This window comes from Tribolium madens, unplaced genomic scaffold (genome assembly GCF_015345945.1).
Source record: "Tribolium madens isolate multiple individuals breed KSU strain unplaced genomic scaffold, Tmad_KSU_1.1 Scaffold_2;HRSCAF=44;Tcas5.2_LGX, whole genome shotgun sequence".
In the NCBI taxonomy this organism is placed as follows: domain Eukaryota; kingdom Metazoa; phylum Arthropoda; class Insecta; order Coleoptera; family Tenebrionidae; genus Tribolium; species Tribolium madens.
This window is the reverse complement of record NW_025400995.1, coordinates 3,374,893-3,385,474: the sequence shown is the minus strand read 5'-3', so window position 1 is coordinate 3,385,474 and position 10,582 is coordinate 3,374,893. Positions and strand designations below refer to the sequence as shown.

Sequence of the window (10,582 nt, the reverse complement as noted above, 5' to 3'; positions counted from 1 at the left end):
AGGGAACAGTGTTAATTATATTTGAACACGAAAATTGCCTACATTAAAAAACACCCACTCATTAATCTTAAGAATAAATATTATCAAAAATTGTAGTTTGGGCATAATATTTCTACAACAATTAAAAAGGTGTTAATTTTCTCTAAACATTAGAATTTATAAACAATCATTTACTAAAAATGCATCCTGAAATTTGCCACCCATAAGTTTGGATTATTCAAATTATTTTTTTTAAATAGACTTTTTCAACTGTTTTTTATTTCGGTGTCACAATGAGAATTTTGCGAAAACAGTTGCATAAGATGCAATTTTGGCGACATTTTATGCCATCACTGGCCATAGACTGTCGTTTTTAAATGAGAAATTGTTGCAGTTCAACGTATTTCACCAAAACTAATACAATTCGCGCAATTTGGATACCGCATTTGTCAAATGTCAAAAATTTTAACTGTCAAATATAATAATAAATAAAGCCCTCAATAGAAAAAAAAAAGTATAAAAAAGCGTGTTACAATCTCTCTTTGTGCATTTGTAACACTCGCCACTGCGTGAATCGTGTTGTATGTTTGTAACACTTGTTTTTTAATATACTATTTTAATTTTCTGTCATCAATCTGTCAACATATTAGAAATATTTATTTTGTACTTGTAATCATCATTCATCATCTATGTAATCTGGACCACGAAATGCAGCTTGTTTTCAAATAGGGTTTTATGTCAAATTTCTCATTCTGAAAAAAAATATGAGCATTTAAGTCTATAGGTTCGTATGTTAACATGACCCTGACCGAAGGCAAATGGTTATAAAAAAATTAATTACTCTAAAAGTACCTAATGAACATATTTGTTAAATGCAGATAAGTATAAAAGTATTTATTAATAGAATCATTGTGCAGAATCAATTTAAAATTTTACTGTAAATTAAACATAGTAATTTTTAAAAGACTTGGCACAATTCTGATAAAATGGCAAGATAGAAATTGTAATTAAGCTTGTAGACAACAGTTGTTTTATGCATTATCACACATTTTGTCCAGTGATAATTATTTTAATATAATTTGATGAGTTCGTTTAGATTTCAAAGCAATACATACAAGTCAATATTGCTTCTAAAGTAATTCAGTAAACTGTTTAAAATGGATTAGTGGTCAAATATGTAGATTCGACGTACAACAAAGCTAGCCGAAATTGAAACAAATTTAAATTGAGTAGGTATTTAACGATAGTACGAGTATATCAGCCGCTCACTTTCTTCTAAATTTCCGATTCGTGCCGCTTTCTTTTCTAAAAATACTGATGCGCATAATTTGGTATTTACATTTCAATTAGAGACAAGGTAGGTTTTATTTTATTGATGTATAATTAATGGCTTGTGTTGTGGTTTCTAGATAGAAAATAGTCGATACTTGCTCCGCGCTTTATTTTCAAATACCGTTTCTTGTGACGTGTCTAAAGTGCCGGCGCTGTGGTCAACGGAAGAAACATGTGCGTAGCTTTAGCCACTAGTCAGTGTTAAAAAAACAGTGAAGTAACGAAACGAGGAAATTCTTCGTTTGGGTTTGCCAGTTTTTCCGATAAAAGTGAAGAAAATTAAGTAAGATATGTGAAGTACTAGTTTGTTTACGTGAATTGACAATAATAATGGCCCCAACTGTGGGAGGACGCACTTAACCTGCAATAAATATTTATGTTGAGCTATAAATGAAGTGGAAACAATTTATCTCAGTGTGTTTCCCATTTCCATGACGAAAATAATGTTGCTTGAAGGAAGGAGGCAACGATCGCTGTGCCCTAGGAAGTATTAAAAAATAATTCATGTGAGAACTCGTTCAAGATGAGTCACAATAACAGTGACCAAACACCTCTTTCCCAACCATTGAAGGTAGAAACGGACACTAACAGCGTACATGCAGAAACTTCGAATTATTACGAAGAAGATAAGGATAATTTTAATCAAAACAATGATAATGAAGACAACGACTCCCTAGGACCCCTGCCACCAAAGTGGGAAAAGGCATACACTGAAAGTGGAGAAGTTTACTTCATTGAGTAAGTTACACCCTTGTTTACAAACACCAGAACACCTCTAATCCATTTTTGACCCAGTTAATTAGAAAATTGTGTCATAAGTAAAAGTTACTAAACAAATATCATTTTAATAAACTGTAAAATGTATCAACTACACTAATTGTGAGTGACAAGTTTGGCGAATTTAATTATTATGATTGTGTCGTTAGGTGTACAGACCTACACATTAAAAATTGAAATGATGTGAACTGGTCCGTTAACCATTCAACTTTGTTTTAATTTGTATGTTTTTTTCGTTTCATATTAATTGCTAATGAAGTCGGTGTTTTTCTTAGCCATTCAACTGGCACGTCGCATTGGCTGGACCCACGCTTGTCAAAATTCCAGAAGAAATCCCTCGAAGACTGTTTAGATGACGAATTACCTTACGGTTGGGAAAAAATAAGCGACCCGAATTATGGTACATACTTCATAGATCACGTAAATAGACGAACTCAGTATGAAAATCCTGTGATACAAGCTAAACGAGCGGCATCTCAAGCTTCCGCTCGTGCGAGTCGTACATCGTTCACGAAAGATCCTGCAGAGTTATGCGGGCAACGATTTCGCACGTCACTTGTTAAGTCTTCTAGAGGTTTAGGTTTTACGATTGTCGGTGGCGATGACGGCGTTGATGAGTTTTTACAGATTAAATCTGTTGTCCCTAAAGGACCGGCTTGGCTGGACGGGAAGCTTCAAACGGGAGACGTTATTGTCTATGTTAATGATACTTGTGTTTTGGGGTACACTCATATTCAAATTGTTCGATTATTTCAATCGATTAATGTCGGTTCGACTGTCTCGCTTGAAGTTTGTCGCGGGTATCCTCTTCCTTTTGACCCTAATGACCCCAATACTGAAGTTGTTACTACGATCGCTGTGGACTCACATTTACAACAAGTCTCGGCTGATAAGAGACTTTTAGATACGAATTATAATTTCTTAGACGGAGATGATGTGTCGCGAGAGGAAGATAATACACTTGAGCCTTCAGATGATATCGATGATTTAATTAAAGGAATCGGAAACTGTACCATGGGTAAAGTTGAAGTCAGAGTTCGTATAGTGAAAGGCAATCTTGGATTTGGGTTCACAATAGCTGATAGTGCTTGTGGTCAAAGAGTTAAACAGATACTTGATAGGCAACGATGCAAGAATTTGATGGAAGGTGATATTTTGTTAGAAATAAATGACATTTCTCTGATAAATATGTCACATGATGAAGTTGTGCAAGTTTTAAAAAATTGCCCTTATAATAGCGAAGCAACTATTTGTGTTCAAAGAGGGTGCACAAACAAAACACCAAATATTAGAAATAAGTTACGTAAATTAGACAATAGATTTGGCGGTAAAGATATCAATAATGCTTATCGTAGCAAAACACCAACAGCTGACATATACAGTACTCAACCACGTGAAGTTTTACCAAGTCGTCCAAAGACTCCTCTAGTTGACACACGAAGCCTTTCAAAAACACCAGTTAAAGACCTTAACTCGAATTCAAACAATGAACTCTACGATAATTTTAGTGCTGACCGCTCTCGATTAAGATTATCACTTATCGATAACCCTGAAGAAGAAGATGATCTAGACATATCAGAAAACGGACCTAACAAGCCTTCTTATGAGTACCCCCCACCGGTTGTCGACCCGAAATACACCTGGGGTATGTTAATGATGCACCAATACGACTGCACTTGTTACAACTGTACAAATCCGCGACCACCTATCGAAAACTGCGACAGTTACGACCATAACAACCTTAAGAAAAATGTCGGAATGGATTATTGGCAGTACATACCACGAAACACTGAATATGTCACCACTACTGTGGTTTTACACCGACAAGAGACCGGTTTTGGTTTTAGAATCGTTGGAGGAATCGAGGACAAGTCCCAAGTAGCAGTAGGCCATATAGTAGCAGGAGGAGCAGCCGATATGGATGGTCGAATACGTTCAGGGGATGAAATAGTCAGTGTTGACGGCTACTCAGTCTTGAAAGCTTCGCATCGCCAAGTAGTTCGCTTAATGAACGCTGCTGCTGCTCGAGGTCAGGTCACCTTAGTCGTCCGGAGGCGAGTCTACCCTCCACAACCCGTCATGGCCCCGTACCCTATGGGCGTCAATTGGCCCCACGAAAACCCTCCACCGCCCCCTGCTTCGCACTTATCCGTAATGCCTCCCCCACATTCGGAGGGGAATTACGACGTGACTGTGCAACGGAACGAGAATGAAGGTTTCGGTTTTGTTATAATTTCGTCAGCCAACAAGCAAGGGTCGACCATCGGTGAGTGGTGAATTTGTCAGAATGAAGCTGATTGGTTGTTTCAGGCCGGTTGATCGAGGATAGCCCGGCAGAGAAATGCGGTCGGCTGCGTGTTGGAGACCATATTGTGGCAGTCAATCACATTGCAATTATGCACATGAGTCATGGTGATATTGTTAATCTCATAAAAGAGTCAGGTTTGTCTGTTACTCTCACTATTGCACCCAGTTTCGATCTTTGATATGTTAATGGTAAATCGAGTTTTTTCGCGAAATCAAAAAAGTTCTTAAGTAAAGTGTTTTGGATTTAAAATGTTAACGAATCGAATATATATAAAAATTTATCGTTGCCTTATACCAAATTGTATTAAAGATTTGTGATATTGGTTTGAATCGCACTGCCTTGATGGAACTAGAAATTCTTGTGTTTCGTTTTACTTTGACACGAATATTTCAAATGACTGATTTTTTGTTTTATTTTAAAATTATTTATTTTTTAATAAAAACCAAAGTGGTGGTTTGTCGGCTCTAAATCAATTGAAGCATTTTGCTCAAAAACAGTTTTATTGTTAACGTATTTTTAAAATTAATAGCTCATTAGAGGTAATGTAGGTTATGTAATCTCACTGGATCTTAACATGTAAGAATCGTCAATAGTATTTTGTTACCTTTCAACCTTGTCTTTGCTACATTATTTATTGTATATTTTTTATTCTTTGTTTTATAATACTTTAATTTTATGTTACCTCCATATAATTATTACTTAGATTAAGTTATTATAAAATATTGCAATATAGTCTAACCAAATACTATAAATATAGTCTGTTTGGAGTATACGCGAGCGTAGAAACATACAATTGTGCGGATTGCCTGATTATATTATAAATATATACCGAATTTTGTCATTTTGTTTTATAATGACTACATTTCGAATCTTAGTGAGGTCAGTTGTCTACAATTTGTCCACAAGTGATCTCGTAGTTCTATTAAGCCAATCAAAGTACTATATAATCAAAAATTCTGTAGCTCAGTAGGCCATAAAATTCTATTACTAATTTTATTTCACTTGCTAGAATCTTAACATGCAAAGTTTTTATACTACTAATTATAGTATAAAAACTTTGCGTCGCACTGTATAATTATATGATTATGTGATACACAATATGTTAATTAGTTTATTTTATATTTAGGAATATTATGAATTTACGTATTGTGCCTTTAATTGTAACTTGCCGTTAATTAATCATGTATCTTGAGTCTGTAAAGTCGTTCCTTGGTGGTGAAACAGGTGTTATTAATAAAATTCATTCCGGCCAGAGCATTTGAAATTTTTTACTAGACTGATTATGTGTAAAAAGTTGTATATTATTTACAAAATATATTCGTTACGATTTTTTTGTTTCTCTTTATTTCTGCCAAATAAAACAACGAAATCGAAGCAGTTAACTGAATTTTATGTAAAAAAATATATGCAATACAAATAAGTTACAAAAAACAGACATATATACAGTAAGTTCATTAATTTGATAAAAGTAATCTCATTTCAAATATCCTCTTCATGAGTAGGAATCTGAAATAATGAACGAAAGTCAAAAACCAAGTATAAAAATAACAGAAATGAAAAAAATAATAACATTTAGTACTCTCTAAAATTATTAATATAGTTATAATAGTAATCTTCTTGAATATTTGTAACAGTTTGCTGATATGGAGGGCTATAACTACAACTGGTTAACTTGCCTGAAGATTCAGATTTAGCATTATTATAAATAGTTTCGAGTTGCGGCTGCACATATCCAAGCAATGGTCTGTCGCCAGGTTCAGCGGACCAACACTGTTCCATGAGATTCCAACACGCTTGATTAAAGTGTGCTAAACATTCAGGCCGAATCCCTACAAAAAGCAAAATCAAAACTGTCACTTTAAACCGCCCTCATTGTTATACCTTTCCGGACACTGTTCCAAAGTTGTTCTTTATTTTGAAACTGATCAAAATGATTAGGCAACTTCACTTGACCTGCACATATGTACCAAAATAATATTCCAAAAGCATAAACGTCAACACTGGAATCATAACGGCCGGATAACAATTCGGGGGCCATATGTACGGGCGTTCCCACAACACTTCCCGACATCATAGCTTCAGGGATACAAAAACCGAAATCAGTCAACTTCGCACGATCTTCACTATCAAGCTACATGAAACATCATTACAAGAAGTAACCACACATTGACCGACTTACAAGAACATTTTTCAGTTTGATATCTCTATGTACGAGACCTTGAGAGTGCAAATATCGGATTCCTTCAACCACATCGATTGCAATCCTCAGCCGTACCACCCAGGATAAACCATTACGTAGCCCACAGTGTAAGTCTCTAGTCATCCTCTCCATTATAAGGAGAACAGCAGGAGAACTACCACCTCCGTAAGTGTAATCAATCACAGAACCTCTCAATTTAACAATTCGAGGATGTTCCGATATGGTTCTACAAAACAAACTTGAATTTACCACTGCAAGAAGGCGGTACTTCGTACCTGGTGTAGTAAAACTCCATGGCGAGATCATTCCAATGCCTATCATCAGGAGGAACAACCGATTTAAAGGCACAAGGGTCTATGCCGGCCCAAGGTTCGCAAGATGAAACAACCCCATATTGACCCCTTCCAATCTCCCTTATTTGTTTAGGCATACCCCAAACTACCAAATCACACAAAGACGTACTTTCTAATGCTAGACGCGCGAATCTGGGAGCGTGTCTTTTACGAATCAAAATTCTTTGTTCCTCAGTCTGTTCCAATTGGCCCGACAGTTGGTTTTCCAGGGAACGCATGGCGCTTTGAAACGCCTCATGGGATAATTTCACGTGCTCTTGGAACTGAAACAATTAATAAGAAAAAAACTGCAAAAAATTAAACATCTTACCTGAGTTGAAATCGTCTTGGCCAACTTGGAGGCGCTTAACGAGTCAATCATGTTTGTCACAACCTGGAGTTGCCATTGAACGTTGCATTGAACTTGTGACGATGACCATGGCAGGATAAAATTCGATAAGAGAGTTCGCAAACGATCCATGAATGTGTGAACTACAGAAAACGACGTTGATGACTTCAGATCTATGTTATAAGCGGCGCTCAAAATCTGTTTAACGGCGTCAGAAGCTGAGAGATTTCCCTCTAAATCGTGGCAGTTTTTCTCGAGACTTTCCAAACAGCGCTGTAAAGTCCCTGTAAAGCTTTCCTGCAAACAACCAACTGATTGGACGATTTGAGTCGCGACCGAATTTCGGAGTCTCCTCAGAACCAACTGTTGGATTTCCATTGTTGCCATTTTTGTAGACTGATGATCATCATCTGAAAACGTGTGTCAAACGAGTAGAAAAATTGAAGTGTTTTTACTTTTGTTGTATCCTTCCAAAACGTCACTGACATTTGTTTTCATTTCCTGCAATGTTCGCTGGATTATTCCCGTGATTTCTTCTTGTTGTTCCCCTGCGATTTTCATCAGTTTTTTGTAAAGTTTCAATTCGATATCTTGGGCATACAATATGCGTTTTGGAGTTATCTGAATTTCACGAGCCATGTCAAACGCGGACAGAATGAAACGTCGTAAACATTGACTATGAATCTAGATTTAAAATTAGTTGAATTAAATGTAAAACACGGAAAAAAATTGAATACCTCACTAAGTAAGGCAGCCATTTTTAAAATACTCGATTTTAAAACCTCATGAATAAACACTATTAACTCCTCGTTCATTTGTGTATCATAGATAAGAGTATTGTACAATGAACAATCCAGACAATATGATTTCCGTTTCATGAGTTCTTCAGTCTTTAAGTTGTCGGAGTCATTTAAATAGCCTATAAAAAAATTTGAGTATTCTCACAAAAAATCTTATTTTTTCGTACCTAATCGTACTAGCTGATCTCTCAAGTTTTGCATTTTACTCAAAGTCTTTTGTCCCCCATTGCATTCCAGGAGATGTTGTTCAGACTCTGTTAAAGATTCAGTGCTTTGTGAAGGTCCAATGTTAGAAACGCTGACAAACAAAAATGGTAAATTGTAGAGTTCCTTGAACTTACGAATTTCTTGAATATTCTACAATTTATCACTTTAGGGTAAGCAAAAACATAAAAATTGTATAAATACAGAATCACTGAGAACATCCTCAGACACAGCATATATTATCACAGGTAGAACATTTTTCATGTGTTTATTTAGAATTTCGTGAACATGATCTGGTTGACAGTCTGGTGGGACCATAATATTGGCATTATCTTTGAGTAAAGTGTGACAAATCTCAACCTCTAAAGACGCACATAAATCATCACCAATTCTTTGCAAGTCTTCTTCAGGTATTGTAACCCAGGGTTTTTCATGTGCTTTCAACTTTTCCACAATTTCGTATTCATCACCCCAAGTTAAACGAATATTCTTTGAATGTCCATATTTAAAAGTAATCTAGCAATTTACCCAAATAACAATTTTTACCGTTAATAAAACAACTTACATAACGCCACTGGCTACTAAATAGCGGCAAAATGATCTGATCCAACAAATTATTCACAAATAAAGCTTTGGCGTGACAGTTTTGCCCAAAAACCATAAGAGTTGGGACTGTATCAAGTTTATTATGCAGCTTATCAATCACATCTTGATTTAGCAAATCCTCTTTGATTTCTTCTACAATGTCAAAAAACAACAATTAAAAAAAACTAAAACTAAAGTAAAGAACTTACTTCCTAATTGCAAATTACTACTAATATCATCTAAAGCACAGCATGTATCCCTTAATATCCTTCTTAGACTTTGACAATTTTTCGAGTATTTCCTAAATTCCTTTGGTATGGCTATCAACATTTTTGCGCACTTAAATCATTGATGTTTGAATTAATAAAATACTGATTCGTTAATCTGTCATGCCTAATATTAAAATCGGACTTTTACAATTAAACCATACATAAACTTGTCAAAACAAAATGTCAAAACGTATGACATATGATGATGACGACTGACTACCGGCAGTTTTGTTGATGCATTCAGGGAACCAAACGTCGTGTTTATTTTATCTTTGTATAACTGGTTGCAGAATGCAACTATCTCTTATTTTTACTTTATTGTTTATTTTCTAATTCAATTCTTAACTTTTTTAAATTATAGATAGTTTTAATTATTTTTAAGTTTTAAATAAACTATAATCAACAAATTTAAAGAGTTTCATAAAAACACGCGGTGATCAGTTAAAATATAAAATGATCTACAAGTTGGTTTGAAAATATATAGCTTTTTTAACGTTTCTCAGCCCTAATTCTGAATTATCAATTCAAGTTCTTTTTTTTTTAATCGAATAAGTTTAAATGTGTTTTTACCTAAAACTTTAGGTACTTTTCATTGAGTTTGAATTTAGCATTTAATAGATATTAATTATTATAAATACATTTTGACGGTTTTTTATTAAACCTTTCCCATTATACTTTTTGTTGGCACATCGGAGATTTTAAAAATATTTTTTTAATGTTTTGGAGACCAAAACATTGAAAAAATCGGCAAAAATTGAAATTAGGGGAGAGTAGGATTATTGCTGTGCACAAGTGGATAATCATGCACGCTTTTTTGTAGCTTTTCTTAAATCTTTTTGAACATTTTTTTTGCTGTCATGTAGTTTTATATATTATAGTAGTGTGTAGGTAGATGTCTACACCTTCAAAAGTCTCACTAGAAAACTAAATTATGTTTTTTTTTCTATACTACAGCATTTTGCATTAGTCTACTTCACGCATTATTACGCAACGCAATGCACTTAGCTTAAGCTTTTATTTGTATATTATGAAAATAGGTGATGCATATAATTTTTTTCTTAAATCGGATTTTTGGCTAACATACAAAATGCCCCAGAGAAAAATTTCAAGTAAGATAAGATACTAGGAATATGGAAAAAATGAATCAAAAATCTATCAATCAAAAAATTTTGACATTTACCCTTTAGTGATATTGATGATCTTGTATAAGTTTTTTTTTATAATTATTTAGTAAAGATATAATTTTGCTAATAAAAGCCATAATTTACATTAAATAGAATTACAATTTAGGATACAGCTTCCTTGTTTCCTTTTCTAATAGCCTGTAGCAAAAAAAAACTTGAAAAATTATTTTTCCAACAGAAATAAACAGAGTTAAAGTGCAAAATTTAAACTCTCATAACTTCGAAATTTTTACAGTTAGAATTTTTTAACATTTTCTCTATGT

The 10,582-nt window shown here is 34.4% G+C and overlaps 2 protein-coding genes across 3 annotated transcripts; one reads left to right on the top strand and one right to left on the bottom strand.

The window, feature by feature from the left end:
- Positions 1–969: 969 nt before the first annotated feature.
- On the top strand, positions 970–5,726 carry LOC123006227 (membrane-associated guanylate kinase, WW and PDZ domain-containing protein 1). Its single transcript, XM_044400541.1, has 4 exons — positions 970–1,336; positions 1,389–2,049; positions 2,364–4,354; positions 4,399–5,726. Exons 2-4 carry the CDS (start codon positions 1,835–1,837, stop codon positions 4,572–4,574), a joined length of 2,382 nt encoding a protein of 793 aa, XP_044256476.1. The 5' UTR covers positions 970–1,336; positions 1,389–1,834; the 3' UTR covers positions 4,575–5,726.
- A 39-nt stretch (positions 5,727–5,765) lies between these two features.
- LOC123006226 (dual serine/threonine and tyrosine protein kinase-like) lies at positions 5,766–9,327 on the bottom strand. Of its 2 annotated transcripts, XM_044400540.1 has the most exons (12): positions 9,076–9,327; positions 8,847–9,019; positions 8,486–8,797; positions 8,245–8,434; positions 8,015–8,196; positions 7,733–7,961; positions 7,260–7,687; positions 6,872–7,212; positions 6,576–6,822; positions 6,278–6,527; positions 6,073–6,225; positions 5,766–5,902 (listed from the first exon to the last, which is right to left on the bottom strand). In XM_044400540.1, the coding sequence occupies exons 1-12, from the start codon at positions 9,194–9,196 to the stop codon at positions 5,889–5,891; spliced, it is 2,640 nt and encodes an 879-aa protein (XP_044256475.1). In that variant the 5' UTR covers positions 9,197–9,327; the 3' UTR covers positions 5,766–5,888. The 2 variants fall into 2 exon arrangements, with proteins under 2 accessions (XP_044256475.1, XP_044256474.1); XM_044400539.1 differs by lacking the exon at positions 5,766–5,902 and having other exon boundaries at positions 5,924–6,225.
- Positions 9,328–10,582: the final 1,255 nt, after the last annotated feature.